This window comes from Fukomys damarensis, unplaced genomic scaffold (assembly GCF_012274545.1).
Source record: "Fukomys damarensis isolate Sample0158 unplaced genomic scaffold, DMR_v1.0_HiC HiC_scaffold_27, whole genome shotgun sequence".
NCBI classification, from domain to species: Eukaryota; Metazoa; Chordata; class Mammalia; order Rodentia; family Bathyergidae; genus Fukomys; species Fukomys damarensis.
In genome coordinates, this window is record NW_022900939.1 from 30,973,906 (window position 1) to 30,998,069 (window position 24,164).

A 24,164-nucleotide genomic window follows, 5' to 3' on the forward strand; every position below is an offset into this window, starting at 1 on the left:
AAAGCAGTTCTGTACCAATTAGCCATCTGTTCCCATTCCATTTAATCTCTGGTTCCTGGCAGTCACTACTCTTCTTCCTGTCCCTATGAAGTTGCCTGTTTAGGATGTTTAATATAAAGAAAATAATAAAATGTGTGCTTTTTTGTGTCTGCCATTTTTTTAACTTAGCATAATGTTTTCAAGGTCCATCCAAGATGTATTAGTGTTGCATTTTATTGCTGAATAATATTCCATCATATGGGTATACATTTTATTTGTCCATTTGTGCTGATGGACACTTGAGTTGTTTCCACTTTTGGCTGCTACACATAATACTGTTATGGACATTTGTGTCCCATTTTTTATACAGTTTTCTTTTAATTACTCTTGGAAATAAACCTGGGAATGGAATTGCTGAGTCACATGGTAGCTGTCTGTTCGACATTTTGACAAACTGTCTATCAAGTGGTTTGGATTTACATTTCCCTAATGACTAATACTGCTTCACATCTTTATAGTGCCTAATGTCCATTTGTATGTGTTTTGGGGAGACATTTCTGTTCCAGTCTTTTCAATTTTAAAATCGGGTCATTGGTGTTTTTATTGTTGAATTGTAAGAGTTCCTTTTATACTCTGAATATGGGTTTAATATATTAAACTTTCTTTTGCTCTGTTTTTCTTCATTTGTTCTTGTGAGTTTTGGGATATCTTGTGTCACTTCAGTACAACTTCTACTCTACTCTCACACTCTTTCTTTGAATTTGTCATATAGATTACATTTCTATATGTTATAGACCCAGCAAATGCCGTTATTGCACATTGTTTTGTACAGTCCTTTTTAAAGCAAGAAAGGAGAAAAATCAGCATCTATACTGACATGTAGTTATTGACTTTTATACTATCTTTTGTAATTTATCAGTGCCCTTTCTTTCCTGTCTTGGGTGACTTGTTTTCAACCTGAAGAACTTCCTTTACTGTTGATTAAGGTGGGTCTGCTAGCAAAAAATTTTCCAATTTTTGGTTTTCTGGGAATGCCTTTATTTCTTCTTATTATTGGTTATAAAGTTCTTGGTTAACATTGTTTTATATTCAGCACTTTGAATATGTTATGCTTCTGTGTTTTGGTCTCCATTGTTTCTGATGAGAAATCAAATATCTTATTGGGTTCCCTTGTACATGAGGAGTCATTTTTCTTCTTGTCTTGGAGCATTTTTACTTTGATGTGTCTTGGTGTGAATCTCTGTGTTTATTCTATCTTGATCTAGAACTTCTTAGATGCATAGATTAATGTTTTCATCACATTAGAGAAAGTTGTTTGTGTTGTTTCTATTTGCAATACTGGGAATTGAACTCAGGGCTTTCTCACCAAGCTATATCCCCAGCCTGTTTTTATTTCTCTAATAAGGTCTTGCTAAGTTGCCCAGGCTGATCTCAAGCTTGGCCATCATCCTACTTCAGTCTCCCAGAGTGCTGGAGTCACAGGCATGCACCGCCATGCTGGGCTATGTTAGAAAAGTTTTAAGCCATTATTTCTTCTCATATTTTTTTCTGCCTGTGCTTTACTCTCCTTGGCTACACGTATATTAGTCTATTAAGTATTGTCCCACATACCTTGGGAACTGTTCATTTTTCTTTATTTTTTATTCTCTCTTTGCTTCAGAATATGTAATTTCTATGTCTCCTCAAGTTATTTAATTCCTCTTTCTATAGCTTGACATATACTATTGAGCTTCTTATGTGAATTTCTCGATGTTTTTGTATTTTTCACCTTTTGTGTGTCCATTTGCTTTTTAAAATCCTTGTCTAATTATTGATAATCTCATCATCATCACAGTTTCCTTTACTTGTGTAAGTATGGTTTATTCTTCAGACACAGTAATAACGGCTGCTTTGTTGGATACAATATCTGGCCCTTCTCACAGGTAGTTTCTGTTGACTGTTCTTTTTTGTTTGTATATTTGACACTCTGCTGTTTCTTTCCATATATCGTAATTATTTGTTCAAAACTGGACATTTTAGTTAAATTATTTTAGCTCTTTAGGTGCTGGCTCGTTCTTGCTTATTGTCTGTTTATTTAGAGACTTGACTGCACCATCTTAGCAAAGTCGGTTTTCTCTATAGTTTGAAGCCTCTGATGTGACTCCTTAGAGGGCATGGTCTCTGGCCAAGCAGTCACCTTTGATGACAGTAGTGTTAGCAGGCCATTCTTCCTCTGTGTCCTTCACAAATCTTACCATGATGCTGTCACCCTCCCTCAATTATTAGCTCATTACCTAACAGATTCTGCTGATTGCCCACTGACCACTCTGTTTTGTGTGTGACAAAGCCCTGGAATATTTGTTGCTCCATGGTCTGATCTAGTTGTGCCTGGGTAGTGGTAGTTGCTGAGGTTCATTCTTACTCCATTGCTATACTTCTTAGTCATCTTATTACAGCCAACTATTACACCTCTGTGTTACAGTCCAGTGTTATGGCTATCTGAAGGTCTCTGGAGGTGAAGAAGTCGAGTGGCACTCAGAGCAAACCTATATTAACACCAGCAGGCTCAGAGGAGTTCATACGCTGAAGTCTGAGCCCTGAACAGAAATGGAAGCAACCATATATAGAGATCTATAGAGTAAGGGGGTGGGCCTGCCTACTGGACAAGCATGCTCATTGAGGTGGATGGGTGGAGTTAACAGAACATTCTTGAAACCTTAGATAAAAACATTCTGTGACATAGCCATACTGCTTGAACAGAACATTTTACAACAAAAATATTGGGCTGGAGGCAAAGGTCTGCTCTGTTGTGCATTATTTCCTCATCAATCTCTTTCTGATTCTCCTTGATAAGCTATCTGACCTACAATTTATCTTGCTGCTCTAATGAAGCTATCAGATGCCTTTTCATTTGTTTAAGTGCAAAGCTTCATTTTTTTTTTCAGCTTTAATTGAGTTTATTGGTACATTTTAGGGGTACAGCACAGTTACATTCATTGTTGGGATCTTGTACCTCTACATGACTCGGGGATTGGGGATTGAACTCGGGTCCTTGCACTTGCAAGGCAGGCCACCAAACCGCTGAGCTAAATCCCCAGCCCTCTTCCACTATAATTTTTAATGTTCTGATCATAATTATTTTAAAATCCCTGTCTGTTATTGTGATAATGACTAATGTATTGCTAAATCTCAGTATCAAAGGAAAGCATTGCATTGTGAGCTGGGCCTGTGCAGGCATCTCATCTCGGGTCCTTGCACTTGCAAGGCAGGCCACCAAACCGCTGAGCTAAATCCCCAGCCCTCTTCCACTATAATTTTTAATGTTCTGATCATAATTATTTTAAAATCCCTGTCTGTTATTGTGATAATGACTAATGTATTGCTAAATCTCAGTATCAAAGGAAAGCATTGCATTGTGAGCTGGGCCTGTGCAGGCATCTCATATGCAGTGGGTTGAGCTGGGGCACATGGCCTCTGCTAGACAAGGGCAATGGCTTCTTCTCATCTCTTCCTTTCTCTTCCAATTCACTAACTAAAAAAGTTGAACAATACTGCAAAGTGGATCCAAAAACAAGGAAGGGAGAGGATCTCTGCTATGGTTCCTACAACACAAATGGAATATGTGGGAAGCCATAGAGTCACCGAGTGTGGTCTGTGCCTTTTTTTTTCAGCTTTAATTGAGTTTATTGGTACATTTTAGGGATACAGTACAGTTACATTCATTGTTGGGCTCTTGTACCTCTACATGACAAGTCTTGATTCTCATTTTTTCCCCTAACCTCTGCCCTCCCTTCACCCCCTCCTCCCCTCCCCATCTACAAACACTTTATTTTCATCTTTTCATTCTTTCACATTTTTTTCTTTTCCCTTTTTTACTCTTACCCTACCCATCCCACCTTCCCTACACCTTTAGTTCCTTTCTTCCCATTTCTAAATGTCAGTAATCTTATTAGAATCTTATGCATTGTTGCAGATTATTTACACCAGGGAAACGATCCGGTATTTACACATGTGTGACTTATTTATTTCACTTAGAAAGCTTCCTTGTTTTTGAAATCGTCTTTAGGCCCTAACTTCCCCAGACGTTGTTTCAAATAAAGATAGTTTCTTAAGAAGTGCTTCAGAGTTCTCTGTTTTTAAGACCTGCTTCTCTATCTGGACAGAATTTTTTAGCCTTGCTGGGGCAGGACCCATGGCCTGCTTTTATGAGCTGAGCAGGGGCAGAAGCTTCTGGTTTGGGCTTGCCTAAGCATGGCATCTCTGACCTACAAATGCAGGAGAGTGAGGGTCATTGGCCCATAGGAATCTCACCTACTACATTCAAAATCACAGAAGATTGCAACAGGAATTTAAATGCCTAAATAAATACAAAGATATCCCTTGTTAATTAATTGGAAGACAATATCATTAAGATATCAACACAGAAGGGCCAGGAAAATCAACACAGAGACACCAAATGCCTCCCAGCCACCACCATTCAACCTCCTCGCTTGGTGCCCACTCCGCCTGGCCTGGCCATACCATGGAAGGCTTTCACAAGCCAGACCAGCAGAAGCTGCAAGCCCTGAAGGACATGGCCAACCATCTGCACATTAGCTCTATCCAGGCCTTGGGCCACCCTGCGTCCTGCTTCAGTGTTGCTGAGATCATGGCTGTCCTCTTTTTCCATACCATGCACTACAAGGCCCTGGACCCTCAGAACCCACACAACAAAATCATTTTGTGCTGTCCAAGGGCCACAACACTCCCATCCTGTATGCTGTCTGGGCTGAAGCTGGCTTCCTGGCTGAGGCGGAGCTGTTGAACCTGAAGAAGATCAGCTCTGACCTGGATGGACACCCTGTCCCAAAACAAGCTTTCACACATGTGGCCACTGGCTCCCTAGGCCAGGGCCTCAGGGCCGCTTGTGGAATGGCCTACACTGGCAAATACTTCGACAAAGCCAGCTACCATGTCTACTCCTTGCTGAGTGATGGGGAGCTGTCCAAGGGCTCTGTGTGGGAGGCCATGGCCTTTGCTGGTATTTACAAGCTGGACAACCTTGTAGCCATCCTTGACATCAACTTCCTGGGGCAGAGTGACCCTGCACAACTGCTGCACCAGGTGAACATCTACCAGAAATGCTGTGAGGCTCTTGGCTGGCATGCCACTTTTGTGGATGGACACAGTGTGGAGGAGCTGTGCAAGGCCTTTGGACAGGCCAAGCACCAGCCCACGGCGATCATCGCCAACACCTTCAAGGGCAGAGGCATCATGGGGATAGAAGATAAGGAGCCCTGGCATGGGAAGCCCCTCCCAAAAAACATGGCCAACCAGATCATCCAGGAAATCTACAGCCAGGTCCAGAGCAAAAAGAAGATCATGGCAAGAGGATACCCCTTCGGTGAACATCGCCAGCATCCACATGCCCTCTCCTCCCAGCTACAAAGTTGGGGACAAGATAGCCACCCGCAAGGCTATGGGCAGGTGCTGGCCAAGCAGGGCCACAGCAGCGACCACACCATCGCCCTGGACAGGTACACAAAGAATTCCACCTTCTCAGAGATCCTCAAAACAGAGCACTCTGACTACTTCATCAAGTGCTACATAGTGGAGCAGAACATGGTAAGCACTGCTATGGGCTGTGCCACTGGCAACAGGACTCTGCCCTTCTGCAGCACTTTCGCAGCCTTCTTCACTTGGGCCTTTGACCAGATTCTCATGGCATCCATCTCTGAGAGCAGCATCAACCTGTGTGGCTAGCACTGTGGTATGTCCATCAGGGAAGACGGGCCTTCTAAGATGGCCCTGGAGGACCTGGCCATGTTTCAGGCAGGTGACTCTGCATGAGGCCTTGGCTGCAGCTGAGCTGCTAAAGAAAGAGAAAATCGAAAATCAACATCTACTGGACCCCTTCACATCACACCCCTGGACAGAAAACTCAGTGCGCAAGCCACCAAGGGCAGGATCCTCATGGTGGAGGACCACTACTATGAGGGTGGCATTGGTGAGGCAGTGTCTGCTGCCATCGTGGGTAAGCCTGGAGTCACTGTCACCTGCCTGGCTGTTAACCAGGTACCAGGAAGCAGGAAGCCAGCTGAACTGCTGAAGATGTTTGTATCAACAAGGATGCTATATGCAAACTGTAAGAGGTCTTGTCACCAAGGTGTAGGGAGGGTGTGGAGGGCCAGGTGGGGGTTCTACACATTCCTGGAAGATTAGACAAAGATGTACTGAGACGAGAAGTTAAATATATGTTTTGAGAAAAACTTTTTAAAAAAGAAAAGATATCAACACAGATTCTGTGAAGCCTAGTGCACTGCACAAGTGTCACAGCAGATACTCTACTGCCTAGTGCCCTAGTGAGTGCTCACAAGGTCCCTAGCATGTCCTCCTTGGGCCAGAATACTTGAGCCCAGAGAGAAGAGTGAGAAGGATAGCGTGAGAAAAGGTGCATAGGAGAAGGAGAAAAAAAAGTAAGTCTCACCATTTAAGGCAAGAATGAAAAGAGCAAAGTAGAGAGGCTGACAGTGGAAGTGTCTTCCATACAAATAGAGCCATTTACAGTTACACAAGGAAAAGGACAGTAACTCTGTGAAACTCAGAATACATTTTTTTCTCAGTAAGAAAAAACAGATGAATTTAGAAATATACACAAACTCCTTTGCAATAGACTAGATACAGTGTTTTTATTAAAGAAGAATATGGGTCATTTCAGAGACTTGCCATTTGAAAAAAGGAGTAGCTTATATAAAAAGGAAGAAATGTTGAAAAGTTTAAAAATACCATCTTAAAGAGCATCTACAAAGTTTTTGACTTGGAGAAATCAGGTATAAAGAATGAGAGAGTGAAGAGGATCTTGACTTCTCTTTTTTCATGTATTCAAAGCCTGGCAAGCCATTGCCAAAATATTCAGATACCTCAAAGATCTGGGAGTAGAGGTTCCATTTGACTGAGCCATCCCTCTGCTGGGTATCTTTCCGAAAGAACTAAAAGAATCATGTCACAGTGATATATGCACACCCATGTTTATAGCGGCACAGTTTGTAATAGCTAAAACTTGGAAACAGCCCATTTGCCCCTCAGTTGGAAACTGGATAAAGAAGATGTGGTTTTTCTATAAAATGGAATATTATTCAGCCATAAAGAATGAGAAATTAGATTCATTCATAAGAAAATGGATAAATATTGAGGATATACTCCTAAGTGAAATAAATAAGTCACACATGTGTAAACACTGAGTAGTTTCTCTGGTGTGAATATAGTACATAAGATCCTAATGAGATAACTGACATTGTGAAATAGTAAGAAAAGGGCTAAAGGTGTAGGGAAGATGGGATGGGTAGGGGAAGGGTAATAAGGGAAAAGAAAAAAATGAGAAAATGAAAAGATGGAAATAGAGTATTTATAAATGGGGAGAAGAGGAGGGGATGAAGGGAGGACAGGGACAAGGGGAAAAAATGAGAACCAAGACCTGTCATGTAGAGGTACAAGATCTCAACAAGAGTGTAACTGTACTGTATCCCTAAAATGTACCAACAAACTCAATTTTTAAAAATACAGGAAAGAACAGGAATAAAACAGTTCTGGAATGGCAAGGAAGACAAAGCAAACCAAGTATCCTGAAATTGTCAGAAGTATCTAGTGGCAATGAAAATTAAAAAAAAAAAAACAAGGAACAATGTTTTGATGATGAAGATAAAGAGGGGCCAGGGGCTTAGCTCAGTGGTTTGGGCACCTGCCTTGAAAGTGCAAGGACCCGAGTTCAATCCCCGGTACCAAAAAAGAAAAAAGAAAGAAAGAAAAAAGATAAAGTTAAAAGTACCCACCAAAAAAAATCTAAGAGAAAAACTTAAACAGAAAACTACTTCTAAGAGTAAATAGTCTGTAAAAGGTGCGACTGTTAGAAAGGCAGATAGCAGCACTAGGAAGAAGCAAAATAGTGCCAAGGATTTAGCTCAGTGGTGCCGCCAACTGCCTTGGAAGCACAAGGTCCCAAGTTCGATCCCTGGTGCCAAAAAAAAAGAATCAAAATTAAACCACCTACAGATGAAGTTAAAGGAAATAGTTTTTTAAAAAGTATCGGTCAACGCTAATTTGAAGAAAGTTGCAGTGAAGCAAATTTGCAGAGGTATATGAAAATTAATATGATTTAACTGAGAAAAGATTTTATATATTTCATTAAAACAACTATAAAAGAACTGATTTCTTGTTTGTTTGGTTTTTGGTTTTTGGTTTTTTCAGACAGGGTCTCACTATGTAGTTGAGACTGACCTAGAACTCACCATGTAGCCCAGGCTGGTCTCTAACTCACAGTGACCCTCCTGCCTCAGCCTCCAGAGTGCTGGGATTACAGGCGTGTACCGCCACACCCGGCTCAAAAGAACTGATTTCTTGAGATAGTTCACAGAGACAGGTGACTGTTCCTGTAGATTGGAACATCTAACTTGCATCATTGTTCCAGCAAAGGGAATTTGTTTCTTTTTCTAAATCCTTGCTAAGCCTTGTGCAGGTAGAATTACTGCTGACCTTGTTATCTTGAGTGCTAGTATATATTTGAGTTTGTCATTATTTTTCCTCATTGAGTTTATTGATACTTTTTAGGGATACAGTACAGTTACATTCATCATTGGGATCTTGTACGTTTACATGACAGGTCTGGGTTCTCATTTTTTCCCCATACCTTTGCCCTTTCTTCCCCTCTTCCCTTCCCTATTTACCAAAACTTTTTTTCCATTTTTTCGTTTTCTCATGTTTTTTTCTTTTCCCTTATTTACTTTCTCCTCCCTTCCCACTTACCCTGCACCTTTAGCCCCTTCCTTTAGCCCTATTTCACATTGTCAGTTATACCATTTGGATCTTATTTACACTTTTAGTTTTTCACACCAGAGAAACTATTTGTTATTTACGCGTGTGACTTATTTATTTCACTTACGAGTATGACCTCAATATGCATCCATTTTCCTATGAATGACTCTAATTTCCCATTCTTTATGGCTGAGTAGTATTCCACATCTTTATCCGGTCTCCAACTGATGGGCAAATTGGCTGTTTCCAACTTTTAGCTATTACAAACTGTGCCACTATAAACATGAGTTTGTCATTTTAAACTGCATCTCTGTGCAGTTTTTAGTTTAAAGTCTTGCATGGCAATAAATGTTTCTTGCCTTTCTAGTCATATTTTGTACATTTTAGATTTCTTTATATAAGGCTACAGATTCCTGAGCTGTTATGGATTTTAGTGCACTTAATATTAGCTTGCTTGTACATACTTTTAATCAAGTAGAGCAAAAACCATTATAACTGGTGTTCTTGTATAGAGAGACTGTTGCAGTCTTTAGCATATAAAATATTTTGAATACACATCTCTTCAGTCAGTGGCAGTGTGTTCATCATATCATCATATTAAATTGCCTAAGCTACCGCTGTGCCAATGACTAAACTGGAACTTTCTTCTGCATATGTGTATGTATATGTGTGCATGTATGACAAAAGTGACCTGTTATTTTTGTATTTTAAGAAATATTTCTCTTTTTTCAGCTTTAATTGAGTTTCTTGGTACATTTTAGGGATACAGTACAATTACATTCATTGTTGGGATCTTGTACCTCTACATGACAAGTCTTGGTTCTCCTTTTTTCCCCTTCTCCCTGCCCTCCCTTCACCCCCTCCTCCCCTCCCCATCTACAAACACTTTATTTCCATCTTTTCATTACAACACATTTTTCTCTTTTTCCGTTATTACCCTCCCCCTACTCATCCCACCTTCCCTACACCTTTAGCCCCTTTCTTCCCATTTCACAATGTCAGTAACCTTATTAGGATCTTATGTATTACTGCTGTTTATTCACACCAGAGAAACTATTCGGTATTTACACATGTGTGACTTATTTATTTCACTTAGGAGTATATCTTCAATATGAATTTTCCTATGAATTTTCCTATGAATGAATCTATTTTCTCATTCTTTATGACTGAGTAATATTCCATTTTATAGAAAAACCATATCTTCTTTATCCAGTTTCCAACTGAGGGGCAAATGGGCTGTTTCCAAGTTTTAGCTATTACAAACTGTGCCGCTAAAAACATGGGTGTGCATATATCACTATGATATGATTCTTTTAGTTCTTTCGGAAAGATACCCAGTAGAGGGATGGCTAGATCAAATGGAACCTCCAGCCCAAGCTCTTTGCGGTATCTCCATATTGATTTCCACAGTGGTTACACCAGTCTGCACTCTCACCAACAATGGAGAAGGATTCCATTCTCCCCACAGCCCCACCAAATTTGTTGTTGTTTGATTTTTTGATAGCAGCCATTCTTTGTGGGGTGAGGTGGAATCTCAGTGTTCTTCTCATCTGTATCTCTCGAATGACCAGTGATGTGGAACATTTTTTCATATATTTACTTGCTGCTTTTACTTCTTTGTCTGAGAAATACCTGTTCATTTCGGATACCCATTTTTGAATTGGGTCTTTATATTTGGAGGGCTGATTGTTTTGAGCTCTTTATACATTCTAGATAATAGTCCTTTGTCTGAGGAGCAGCCGGTAAAAATTTTTTCCCACGTTATAGGTTGTCTCTTCATTTGGCTAATGGTTTCTTTTGCAGTACAGAAGTTTTTAGTAAGATGAGATCCCAGTTGTTGACACTTTCTGCTAGTTCCTGTGCTACTGAGGATTTGTTCATAAAGTCTTTTCCTATGCCAGTGTCTTCCAGAGCTCTGCCTAACTTACATTCCAGCAAGTTTAGTGTTTCTGTTTCAATATTTAGATCTTTAATCCACTTGGATTTTAATTTAGTGCATGGTGAAATATAGGGGTCCAATTTTAATCTGTGGCAAGTTGAAATCCAGTTTTTCCAACACCATTTATTAAAGAGGCTATCTTTCCTCCACTGAGGATGTTCAGCTCCTTTGTCAAAGATGAGGTACTTGAGTACACCTGGATTTGTTTTTGTGTCTTCCAATCTGTTCCACTGATCCTCAGGCCTATTTCTTTGTCAGTGCCATGCTGTTTTTATCACAGTGGCTTTGTAATATAGTTTCAAACTGGGAATTGTAATTCCTGCTGCCATGTGTCTGTTGCCTAGGATGGCTATTGCTATTCTAGGTCTCTTATGGTTCCAAATGAATTTTTGGATTCTTTTTTCTAGTTCTGTGAAATATAGTGTTGGAATTTCAATTGGCATTGCATTGAATCTGTATAGCAGTTTTGGTAGTATGGCCATTTTCACTATGTTGATTCTTTCTACCCAGGAGCGGGGGAGATCTTTTCCATTTTTTTATATCCTCTTCAATTTCTTTTTTCAGAGTGCTATAGTTTTCAGTGTAGAGATCTTTTGCTTCTTTTGTTAGAGTGATTCCTAGATACTTCATTTTTTTGGATGCTATTGTGAAGGGAATTGTTTCCCTGATTTCTCTCTCAGAGAGTCTGTTGTTTGTGTACAAGAAGGCTATTGATTTTTGGTGTTGACCTTGTATCCAGCTACTCTACTGAATCTGTCAATTAAGTCTAGAAGTCTTTTGGGTCTTCAATATAGAGTATCATATCATCAGCAAATAATGACAGTTTAACTTCTTCCTTTCCTATCTTTATTGCTTTAATTTCTTTCTCTTGTCTAATTGCTGTGGCTAATGTTTCCACAACTATATCGAATAGGAGTGTGATAATGAGCACCCTTGTCTTGTTCCTGATTTTAATGTGAAGGATTTCAGTTTTGGGCCATTTAATATGATGTTGGCTGTTGGTTTTTCATAGATAGTCTTTATTAAGTTGAGATATAGACTATCCCAATTTTTTGCAGGATTTTTTATCATGAATGGGTGTTGAATTTTGTCAAATGCTTTTTCTGCATCTATTGAGAGGATCATATGGTTTTCGTCCTTGACTTTGTTAATATCATGTATTACATTTATTGACTTATGTATATTGAACCACCCTTGCATCCCTGGAATAAATCCGACTTGGTCAGGATGTATGATCTTCTTGATAATCCTCTGTATTCTGTTTGCTAGTATCTTATTAAGGATTTTTGCATCTATATTCATTAAGGAGATTGGCCTGTAGTTCTCTTTTATAATTGCGTCTTTCTCTGTTTTGGAAATCAAAATGATACTTGCTTCCAGGAATGAATTTGGAAGTATAGCTTCCCTTTCAATGTCATTGAAAAGTTTGAAGAGTAATGGCAGTAGTTCTTCTGTAAATGTCTTGTAAAATTCAGCTGTGAATCCATCAGGGTCTGGGCTTTTCTTTGTTGGTAAATTTTTAATTACATTTTCAATTTCACTGATTGTGATTGGGGTGTTTAAAATGTTTTTATCTTCTTTGTTCAACTTTGGTAATTCATAAGTATCTAAAAATCTGTCCATTTCTTCTGTGTTTTCCATTTTATTGGAGTAGAGGTTCTCCAAGTAGATATTAATGATCCTCTGGATTTCTGTTGGATCTGTTGTGACTTCGCCTGTTTCATTCCTGATTGCATGGATCTGAGCCTTTTCTTTCCTTTTTTTGATAAGATTAGCTAAGGGTTTGTTAGTTTTATTTATTCTTTAAAAAAAACAGCTCTTTGTTTCACTTATTTTTTACATCATTTTCTTAGTTTCCATTGCATTGATTTCTGCTCGAATCTTTATAATTTCCTCTCTTGTTCAAGCTTTGGGTTTTTCTCGCTCTTGTTTTTCTAGGAGTCTAAGTTTCATCATTAGGTTGTTTATTTGAGCCCGCTCTGTTTTCCTAGTGTGGACATTCAATGTTATGAATTTCCCCCGTAGAACTGCTTTCATTGTGTCCCATAGATTCCTGTATGTTGTATTGGCATTTGCATTTATTCGTAAAAACTGTCTAATTTCTTCTTTAATTTCCTCTGTAATCCATTAATTGTTTAGGAGAGTGTTGTTCAGTTTCCATGTGCTTGTGAAGTTCCTACAGTTTCTTGTGCTATTGATCTACAGCTTGATTGCACTATGATCTGATAATATACAGGGGATGACTTCAATTCTTTTGCTTTCATTCAGACCTGTTCTGTGAGCCAATATGTGGTCTATCTTGGAGAATGACCCATGTGCAGCCGAAAAGAATGTATATTCTGATTTTTTGGGGTGGAATACTCTGTAGACATCTATTAAGTCCTTGTGTTCCAAAGCTTGGTTCAGTTCTATTACTTCATTGTTAATTTTCTGCCTAAATGATCTGTCAATTTGTGATAGTGGGGTATTTAAGTCCCCCACTAGAATTGTATTAGTGCTTATTTGGTTTTTCATGTTACTTAATATTTGTTTTATATAGTTGGGAGCATTTATATTTGATGCATATATGTTTATGATTGTCATCTCTTCCTCTTGAATTGTTCCCTTTACAAGGATGTAGTGGTCTTCTTTGTCTCTCTTAATGAGTTTTGGTTTGAAATTTACTTTGTCTGCGAATAAGACTGCTACCCCTGCTTTTTTCTGGGCTTCTGTCCCGTGGAGAATTGTTTTCCATCCTTTCACTTTCAGCCTGTGGGCGTCCTTTTGCACTAGGTGTGTTTCTTGTATACAACATATTGTTGGATTTTGCTTCTTAATCCATTCTTCCAGTCTGTTTCTCTTGATTGGTGAATTGAGGCCATTAACATTGATGGTTATGACTGATATGTTCTGATTTATTGTTGTCATGTTATTGTCCTTTTGTTGACTCTCTACTTTTTCTCCCCTCTCCTTTTAGTTTCTTGCCTTGCCTATTTGATTTGGTCTGTTGGGCCTCATGGTATTGTGACCTTCATTGTCCTTTTCTAGGATATTGTTTAGAATTCCTTGCAGTGCTGGTTTGGTGTTCATGAAGTTTTTCAGGTGTTCTTTGTAGTGGAAGTATCTTATTTCCCCGTCTATTTTGAAAGAGAATTTTGCAGGATACATCAGTCTAGGTTGGAGGTTGTTTTCTTTTAGGACTTGAAATACCTCGCTCCAGGCTCTCCTTGACCTAAGGGTTTGTGTTGAAAAGTCTGCTGTGATTCTAATAGGCTTTCCTTTGCATATGATTTGTTTCTTTTTCTCTTACTGCTTGTAGTATTTTGTTCTTCTGTTGGATTTCTGGGATCTTGATTGTTATATGTCTAGGTGTATATTTTTTTTTTTGATCGTGGCTAGTTGGAGTTCTATGTGCCTCACTTATCTGTATGTCTAATTCTTCCCTTCTGTTTGGGAAGTTTTCTGTCATTAATTCTGTGAAGAGCTTTTTTAAGTCATTTGTGTTTTCTCCTGCTATTTTATGGATTCCTATCAGTCCTATGTTATTTTTCTTTGCATCATCTAGAAGTTGTTGAATCGATTTCTCATGATCCCTTACTTTTTTTGAGAGACCTCTGTTTTCATGGTCACTGTGATCCTATCTTCTATATCTGAGATTCTATCTTTGCAATCTTTTATTCTGTTGCATATACTTTCAATAGAGTTTTTAATCTCCTGGATATCTGTTTGAATCTGTTTTATGGATTCCATTTCTTTCCTCTGTTGGGCATTCATTGTGTTTCCATTTCTTTCTTACGCTGAGTCTTCATGGCTTCTATCATGGTCTTGAAAACTCATCTGTTTTTTGTCAGTTTCTGTTCTAGAGTCTCGAATCATTTCTTCCATTTTGCTTACCATCTCTATGGTCAACTGGGAAATTATTTCTGATTTGAATTTTTCTAGAGCCTGATTGATCTGTTTTGTTACCTCCTGTGCTATGGGTCCAGGGTGTCCTGTTGATTCACTATCAGACTTTTCATCCTCATTTGCCCTACTATTTACCATTGGTGAACTGGAAGTCTGTCTTTGTGTCTTGCTTAAGTGTTTTCTCATTTTTATTTTTGTTGTTGGTTTGTCCTTGGTTTAATTTCTGGGTTATTACTTAAATCTTCCCAATATAGTTGTGTTTTAGCTTTTGAGTCTCTAATGACTCATACACATCCTCATTTTCATAATATCAGAGAAAACAACTCATTAAATCAGTCACAATCCTTTATCCCAGTTGATACATTCAGCAGCCCAGTAGGATCAAGCACAGCTTGCAAATTGACCACTTGTGGTAGTCATTAATCTATCACCTTTTAACCATGTGAATTAAATTAATATCAAGAAGCAGCCCAAAATATGTCTACAGTGAATATGCTTTTCAATATAGCATCTTTACCATTTAGGAAGGAGGCTAGACTGAGTTAGGACGAGAGGAGTAGATAAGTGAAAGAATTGGAGAAGGTTTCAAGTGAAGCCAGAGTACGTAGAATCACCGTACTATCTTTACAAAACTATTAACTTCAAAGGGGATCAACAGTGCAGGAGTAAGCACAAGAATATATCCCCTTAACAGTAACAGGGGCTTGCCTTCCCTTTAAGCTACAGAGCCATGGGGGAGGTAAAATGACTGGAGAAAAGAACATAAAAGAAGAAAAAATAATAAAAGAAGAAGTCTGAGTTAGGGCAGGAGCAGGAATAAAAAGGGAGATGAGGCATAATATGGTGGGGCAAGAGACTGAGATGGAAAGAGAGGACAGAAAAAAAAATTGTAGGGTGGAATGAGGAAAAGAAAAAATGAAATAAAATAAATAAAAAAGAATTTGAAGGGCCTCTTTCAGACTATGTCTCTGTTGTCATATTATACCATGTGTACAGCCATGTGCAGAACCAAATCCCCTGATCTCAGCTAGTCAATGGCAGGTCCCCGCGACACAGACTGACCTCAGTCCACAAGGCCTAAATTGAGTTTCCCAACCTACAGGGTTGAACTCCACTCAGTTTTATTACAGGTTTCCCTTGCCCTTTCTTTAAAGATGTTCAAAGTTGTGAGCTCAGAAAAATACCCTTCATGACCACCTATGCCTCTGCAGAGTGGGCCCAAGGATTGGCCCAATCAGGAGTTTTGAGCACGGGGGGGCAGGTTGTGGGGGTGTTTCAAGGGTGCCTGTGGCTACCTTCCTTACTGGATCTGGTGGCACGCAGTCGGGGAGGTCGCTGAACTCATGCATTTTAAGAAATATTTCTTATATATAAAATTTTTCTGTTTTTTTTTTGTACAAATTGGTTTTTAAGCTCATGAAAGTAGATACCTTTACCTTTACACTAGTTAACTATAAAGTGTCAGTGTTCAGCCAGACTAACAGAGCAGTAAAAGTGGCAATTCAGTGATGAGAACACTAAAGAAACTAATTTTCTTTTGCCTTGAGTGTGTCACCAATTTATAGTTTGTGTTAACAAAAAGCATAAATATATTTTCTAATAAGGACAGACTAAAATTAACACATCAAAACTTCAAACACAGGGCCAGGGATGTAGCTCAAGAGGTGCCACACCTGCCTCGCAAGTGCAAGGTCCTGAGTTTGATCCCCGGTACTGAGGGTGTGGGGAGGACTTCAGACACTTTGGCAAAGGATGAGATTAAATACAAGCACATTCCTAAATGAACTGATTGTTATTAACTGCCCTTTTTTGGGGGGGGTACCCGGGATCAAACTTGGGATCTTGTTCTTATGAGGCAGGTGGCGGCACCACTTAGCTAAATCCCCAGCCCTCACTGCTTTTGTCCACATAAAATACTGTTAAAGAAAACCTGGCCACCTTCATAATTATAATGAAAGCTTCAGGTGTGATGCCAGAACGTAATGTATTGTCATAGCAGATGTCTCTGACAAAGCCATTCTCAAAGATAATATACTTATTTTTAACATTAAAAAAAAACAACATTTAAAAAAATTGCGTGTATTTGTGAAATCAGAGTTGTTGGGTTTGAGATTTTGACCAATGAAAATGTAGGTTATCAGCAGTAATCTACTCCTAAATTTAAAAGATTAAGTTTTGTCTTTTAAACTGACTGTGGGGGTAGGGGTATCTGGGATCGAACTCAGGACCTTCCACTTGCAAGGAAGGCAGTGGCACCACTTAAACTGACTATTTTAGTCAATTTATTAATCTCTCTGTGACTTTTAGGTATTTGATGCACCTAATTTTAACAGTTATTTTCGCAGGTTTCATTTGTTTCTTGATAAACTTAGGACATTAGGAAATAGTATAATTAGTACAAAGGAATGGAAAAACCAACTAAATGAGACCTAAAATTTGGCCTTTGGTTTTAGATTTGTAACATGTTTCTTAAAACATCAATAAATCAGTATTTTTTTAAAAACATGTCAATATATTCTAACATGATCTACTGATTCAGTGTAACCACTATTAAAATCACAATAGTGGTTTTTGCAGAGACAAAAATCCACCCCCAAATTCAGAGAATCTCAGATGACCCTTCAAATAACTGAAATGATTTTGTAAAAGAGCAAAGTTGGAGGCCCCACTTCCTGATTTCAAAGCTATTTATAAGCTACATTAATTAAAGTAGAATGGTTGGCGAAGGATTTGGATCAGTGGTTCTGCGCCTGCTTTGCAAGTGCAAAGTCCTGAGTTTGATTCCTGATACCACACACACACACAAAAACAGAATGCGAATGGCAAAAGACAAGCATAGACCAATGAAATAGAATAGCCCAGAAATTAGCCCTTGCATGCGTGTGCATATATCAAGACCATTCCATGGGAAAAGGGTAATCTTTTCAACAAATGAAATTGAGAAACTGGACATCCACATGTAAAATAATGAAGTTGAACCTTTACCCTACACCAATACAAATATTAAATTTAAAAATGGATCAGGTCCAACAAGGCTGGGTCAGGAAGAGCCTGCCTCAGGACATGCTCAAGGCAGACTGCACCTGAGCACAGGGAGTGCAGGAGGAGCCATGGGCCCAGAGCACAATGGCCACCATGGTGATGGCATAGGCATCTGGAGGAGCTGAGCTGTTCACTAGCAGCAGCAACACTGGCATGGCCCTGCCTAGTGACATGTATGACTTGTATGACCTATCTAAAGCTGAGCTGGCCATGCCTCAGCTCATCACGTTGCCCAGTGTGGCCCTAACTGGGGAACTAAATGGCAGCTACTGTGATTACCTGGTTGGTGAGGAAAGGCACAGGGCAGCCTTGATGCCTGTTGGAGATAACAGCATCTCGATAGTGATGAAGAAGGACTGGAGGAGTCTTCTGAAATAAAAGGTGAACCTAATGGACTGGAGAACATGGAACTGAGGAATCTGGAGCTCAGTGTTGTAGAACCACAGCCTGTATGTGCATCAGCTGCCCCTGAGATTGACAGATCAAATAAAGATCTCCCTCCTGAAACACTTGGAGCAGAGCACAAATGCAAGAACTTGAAGACCAAACTGTTGCACTATAAGCCATGCCAGTATGAAGCAGAATCTGAGGAACAGTTTATACATCACACCAGAGTTCATAGTGCCAAGAGGGTTTTTGTGGAAGAAAGTGCAGAAAAGCAAGCCAAAGCCAGGGAGTCTGGTGCTTCTGCTTCTGTAAAGGGAGATTTTTTGAAGCGCCTCATCCACTGTGACTACTGGCTGTAACTCCAACCTGTATGATCATTATGCTGCTTGCCTGAAGTACCACACCAGAGCTGGGGATAACAAGCGAGTCTACAAGTGCATCATTTGCACATACGAAACTGTCAGCAAATATTGAAGGAAACACCTGAGAAACCACTTGTCAAGGAAAGTATACACATGTGACAAGTGTCACATGTTTTTCAAACAGAAAAAATAATTAGGTCCAGCACATTCAGACTCATACTGTAAGACGCCCATATAAATGTGAACTCTGTAGTCAAGTTCTTAGAAATCTCATCTAGCTAGACATATACGTACTCATTCAGGTGAGAAGCCATTTAAATGTGCTGCATACAGTTTTGGATCCTCTAATTAGCATGAAGTAACTCACTGTGCAAGACAACTTCACAGTGGTGTTAAACCTCTTAATTGCCCTCATTGTGACTAAAACAGCAGATAGAAGCAATTTCAAAAACAACAGAGCTCCATGCTAACCCACAGCTGGTCAGCTGCTCTGTATGTGACTATGCAGTAATATCCAGTACATTTCAAATCCAATCACCCTATCTGTCCTAAGAAAATGATGGATGTCTCAAAAGTGAAACTAAAGAAAACCAAAAAGCAAGAGGTTGACTTGCCTGATAACAGTATCACCAATGAAAAACAGAAACAACAGACAAAAACAAAGAGGGATGTGGCTGGAAAGAAAAAAGAAGTCTGTAGAAGTGGAATAAAAAGATGTTTCAAAAGACAAAAAGCCTTATAATAAGGTCTCAGAGCCAAGTGATGGCCAGAATTCGCAAATCAACCTCAGAGACAAAAAAAGAGACGGTTGTGTATACAGGAAATAATTCAGTAAAACCAAAAAAAGCAAAAGGAAGCTGGAAGCTGAAACCCAGTCCTTGCATGATCCTGTAACAAAAAAAGTAGCAATCCAGAAATGGTCAAGAGGTGCCAAAGAGTGCCAGCAAAGAGGAGAATAAGGAGGAAAGTAAAAAGCAAAATGCCTGTGTGAAGAAAAGTACAAAGAAGAAAGCTCTGAAAAATCAAGTAAACAAGGGGAAAAATGAGAACCCAGACCTGTCATGTAAAGGTAAAAGATCCCAATAATGAATGTAACTGTACTGTATACCTAAAGTGTACCAATAAACTCAACGAGGAAAAGAAAAAAGAAAAATAATCAAGTAAGAAAAGCAGTAAGCCTACTCAGAAGGAGCCACCTCAGAAGGATGCTGCTCTGAAGGGGCCTGTACAGATAGAGCCTCCTGTGGAGCCTGCACAGGCCTAGCTGCCTGCATCTGGGCAGGTGCCTGCTCCCATGGAGAGTGTTGAGGAGGGGCCTGCACAGCCCCGGCTGCCTTTGCCTGTGGAGTCAACCCCCAAGGAGGTTGTTCAGGAGCCACCTTCTCCCACAGAGCCTGCTCAGGGATCTGCACACATGGAGCCTCCCTTCACATGGAGCCAATCCCCAAAACGTCTCCGTAAAAAGATAGTAAAAAGGAAAAGCTCACTGTACAGAGTGAAATGGCCCACAAAGGAGCTAGTCTTTATTGAAGTTGTCTGAGTGCCTTTTAAAGATAGCTTCTAAAGGAGAATGTAAGCCTACACTAGACCTTTTAGCACCATCATCTATCTCTACCGGCAGAGGAGAAAGAGGAGTCAGAATACCAAAACTCTCTTAAGGCCTAGGAAATACAGAAGGCCACCTATAGAAAGAGCAGAAAAGACAGATGAGAGTGTAGCTCTTGGAGCCACTCCTAAAGAATCTACAGTGTTTCAGCTTCTTTCTGAAAGTTGAGCATGCTAGAGGGTGAAACTTCAGATGGTAAATATCAGACTAACTCTGATGAGCCATGTGAAATGGAAAGGGACACTGATGAAAATTTCCCAGGTAAAGATGCTGCAGTTGAAAAATGAGTGTAGCTTTTCTCCCCACCAGTAGAACGTGAAGCAATGTCCAAAACCTCTCCTGCTTCAGCTCCTGTTATCAAGACAATCAGTAAGTCTTAGGAAATTGATGAAGAAGAAGGCATCCACAGTCATGATAGAAGTGACCTAACTGATAACATGGGGCTTCTCCAGTTCCCCCAACAAACTAGTACAAAACATGCAAAGGAAGCCCTGGTGGTCAGAGTGGCTGGGGAAAATTTTGTTTGTATCTTCTGTGATCATTCTTTTAGAAAGGAAAAAGATCACAGCAAACACTCCAATTGCCATTTAGCTAATGTGTACTTACTTGAAAAAGCAGCAAAAGGGAAGGAGTAATTAAATTTTGGACAAGAATACAGTTTTTAGTTTGTAAGAGCTGTTACATTTTGTATTCATTTATAGTGGTGGACTTCTTAAGATTGCTTAAATTAGTGTCTAGTGTTGATCTTTTTAAGTGGCATTCTTTCCCATAGAATTTTTTGTGTGTTTGTTGATGAGCAAAATGTTAGTAAACTCCAAAATCCAAGGGAGTTGGTGTACTAAAACCAGCAGACCTGAATCGGTTAGCTAATGTGTTCACTTGAAATGAGCAAGCCTAGATGGCACAATAGCACCATGCACCTATAATGAGAGATAGTATGAATTCTACCAAGCCAGCTGCAACTTCCTATCAATACAATTAAAATGGCTTTTGAATTTAAATACAATCCAGATTTAAGTCATACTTGCTCAGGATATGAGCAAGTGCTCCACACACTAGTGGGTGTCCTGCCTGTCCCTGTGATAGCCTTTTGCTAAGAGGTGAGACCTCAAGTGAACGCAGCTATCCTGGTGTTTCTGTAGGGGCACTTTTTATGAAAAGGGATGTGTACTCCAAAACTTTTGTAAGTTCTTTGGCCAGTTGCCAAAGGGTGTGAAAGAATCCAACATAAGATTTTTCATACTGTTAGGTGTTGTTCACTGCAGTTAATAAAATATAATCCTTATTAGGGCATCTTGAATTCTAACCTCCCATGTTCTGAAAGTAACTCTTCACATTTCATTTATTTCCCTTTACCTGGGGATCTCTTTGAGGCAGGTTTCAGATTTTGGCAAGCTGAAAGATAAGGACAAGCATTAATATATGGTCATGAGATGTTAAAAATCTGAGTGAACTTTCACGTAAAAGCTATTCGAATTGACCGAGAAGCCAAAGATTTAAAGCAGATTCCCTCAAGACATGAGTAAGTAAGTTGTGTGATGATGGTATGTATTTTGTGTGCATGAATAGAAATTTTTAAATGTTAAATTCTAGGCTCTAACAACCATTGTCAGCAGACCAAGCTGCAAATATTTATGTTTTAAAATTTAAATGACAGGGCTGAGGACTTAGTTCAGTTGATTCTGCTACCTGCCTCTCAAGTGCAAGGTCCCAAGTTCAATCCCCAGTACCAAAAAAAAAACAACAAAAAAAAAAAACAAAACTTAAGCCTAATCTTTCTAGTTAAATCTTTCTGATGACTAATTTTAATGTTCACCAGCACAATTTCCGTAACATACCTTTTACATTGTATTGAAAAACATTCATTTTAAGCACAGATTAGACACTGGAAATCTGCTTGGGGAAGAGGTCTTTGGCTTCTCTCATAGTGCAAAGGAAAGATATTTGCTTCCTGGTGAATTCAGACAAATTCATAATTTAGTCTTTAGTCTAAAAATGCTAAAAACTGTGAAGGAAATTAAACCTTCTTAAGTTGATCTGTAAAAACATTGTTCCTGAAAATTAACTGGGACTTGAGGCCTTTCTTCTAGAAAATAAGGACTTGATTCTGAGGCCTGTATTAAATCCTGAAACTTAATACCATGTACTTTTACTTCTAAAAATTGTTTCAGTGAAAAATAATCAGAACTTCTGATCCAGTTGCAAATTCTTCCATTTGCAAAATATGTTTGCATGGAACTGTTGGAATCTTTTTGTTTTCTAGTTCCCCTTTTTCCAATAGAATTGAAGCTAGAATTTCCCTTTTGATAAAATGAATACACTATGTGTAAATTGATGTTTTGTAACTAGGTGATAAACTTAAAGTTCTAGAGAATATATCATAAGCCTAATTGTAGGTAGTCATATGAAAATGTATCTTAATTTTTTTCTTAAATTCTTTTATTGGTACATTTTCGGTATACAATGCATTTATTATATCATTGGGAACTTGTACCTTTGCACGATGTATCTTGGTTCTTATTTTTTCCCCATTTCTGTCTTCCCCTCAACCCCTCCACCCCTGCCTATTTTCAAAAGCTTTGTTTCCATTTATTTCTTATCATATTTTCCTACCCCTTGTTTTCTTTCCCCTTTTTGAAGTTATGAAAACATTGGTTTTCAAGATATTTTAAGTTATATTTTTTCCTCTTTTTTTTCAGAGCTCCTTCTTTGGGGGCTACATTTTGTTACTGTTGATGTTGTTGTTGAGGCTGAATTCATTGTTTTCATAAGGCTTCTTACAGCTATGGCTGATGCTGTGATCTAGTCTTCCAAGAAGGGCCATTTTATTTTTTATTTTTTTAATAGTCATGTGCTCACTAACTTTAGGGACTGTTTGCATGTGAGTGCTGTTGCAAATTAAAACTCAAGTTGACCTCATTGCATGTCATGCAATGAACGTTGACAGTGAAAGGAATACCTTGTCTGTTGTATATTGTCACTTCTGGACTAAAAATCTGGGGAAGAAATTTAATTTTCTTTGCATAGATCAGAAAAATTTAAAAAGCTAAGTGTGCTTTAGGTCCCTTATTGGCCTTAGTAGATGAAGTGAGCTGATAATGTTAATTCAAATTTTTTAAATTATCTAAATTTTTGTTTGTATAGACTTGCATTTTACATGTAATATTAGTAAAACATAGTTTTTACCGATCCATGTGTGTGTGTAGGCTTCCTCCCACCCCCTTCCACATCCATTAGTTACTAAACTTTATAAACTTGCATTGTAATAGTACAACGTTTTGTTGCACTAATTTATAAACTTTACAAGTGCAATATTTTTTACTTTTCTGAGGCAAATAAAGAGATATATTTCTCCACAAAGGTTTTTGCTGCCTTCTTAGCAGCATTTGATGGAGGATCTTTTATACATTTGTAATAGATAAACCAGATTACAGATCATTTTTAAAATTTTAAACCATGTACCAACTTTTTGGTTGAAATTGTATAGAATAAGTTGAGTTGCATTCCCTTGACTAATATTAGTGTATTTTTGTAAGCATAATTATATTGAAATAAAGTTTTAAAAAGCAAAAAAAAATATAAAATTAGGTCAAACATCTAAACATAAGCACTAAAAGTATAAAAGTGTTAGAAGAAAACAGAGGAGACACTCTCATGACATTGGCTTTGGCAATGATTTTTTAATATGACACCAAAAGGATAGGTATCGATAGGAAAAAAATAGTTCAGACTTCATCAAAATTAAAAATCATTCATCAAAGAATATTATCAACAGAATGACAAGTCAACAACCTACAGAATGGGTGAAAACCTTTGTAAATCAAATATCTAATAATGGGTTAATATTGAGCATAAGTATTTCTCTTTTTAAAATATATCACATGGCCAAATAAGCACATGAGAAGATGTTCAATATTATTAGCCATTAGGTAAATATAAGTCAAGACCAGAATAAGATTGCACTACATATTCCTTAGGTGATATATATGGCGGGTGTAGTACATTGGCAAGGATGTGGAGAAAAGGAAACCCTTGCATATTGCTGCTGATGAGTGTTAAATGATACAGCTGCTCTGGAATGGTATGGCATGCTCAGGATGGAGTGGTACGGTATGCTCAGTGTGGCAGTTCTTCAAAGTGTATTGTATGATCCAGCAATTTTTTTTTTTTTTTTTTTTTTTTTCTATGTTAAACTTCT

At 38.7% G+C, this 24,164-nt stretch overlaps 1 protein-coding gene and 3 pseudogenes across 6 annotated transcripts in view; all 4 read left to right on the forward strand.

Moving 5' to 3' along the window:
- The window catches only part of Ptpdc1 (protein tyrosine phosphatase domain containing 1), a 74,624-nt gene that overhangs the window by 26,040 nt on the left and 24,420 nt on the right, over window positions 1-24,164 (forward strand). The window contains exon 2 of one of the 6 annotated variants that reach the window (XM_010607574.3): window positions 21,344-21,492. The exons of 4 other annotated variants lie outside the window; for them this stretch is intronic. Coding sequence is in view for 1 of the 2 variants with exons in the window: in XM_010607573.3 (XP_010605875.1) it covers window positions 21,485-21,488 (4 nt within the window). In the remaining variant the exon portion in view is untranslated. The remainder of the gene's footprint in view (window positions 1-21,343; window positions 21,493-24,164) is intronic. One more of the 6 variants, XM_010607573.3, reaches the window with a different exon arrangement.
- On the forward strand, window positions 4,111-5,860 carry LOC104850559 (annotated as a pseudogene).
- Window positions 5,911-8,141, forward strand: LOC104850589 (annotated as a pseudogene).
- On the forward strand, window positions 17,696-19,352 carry LOC104850560 (annotated as a pseudogene).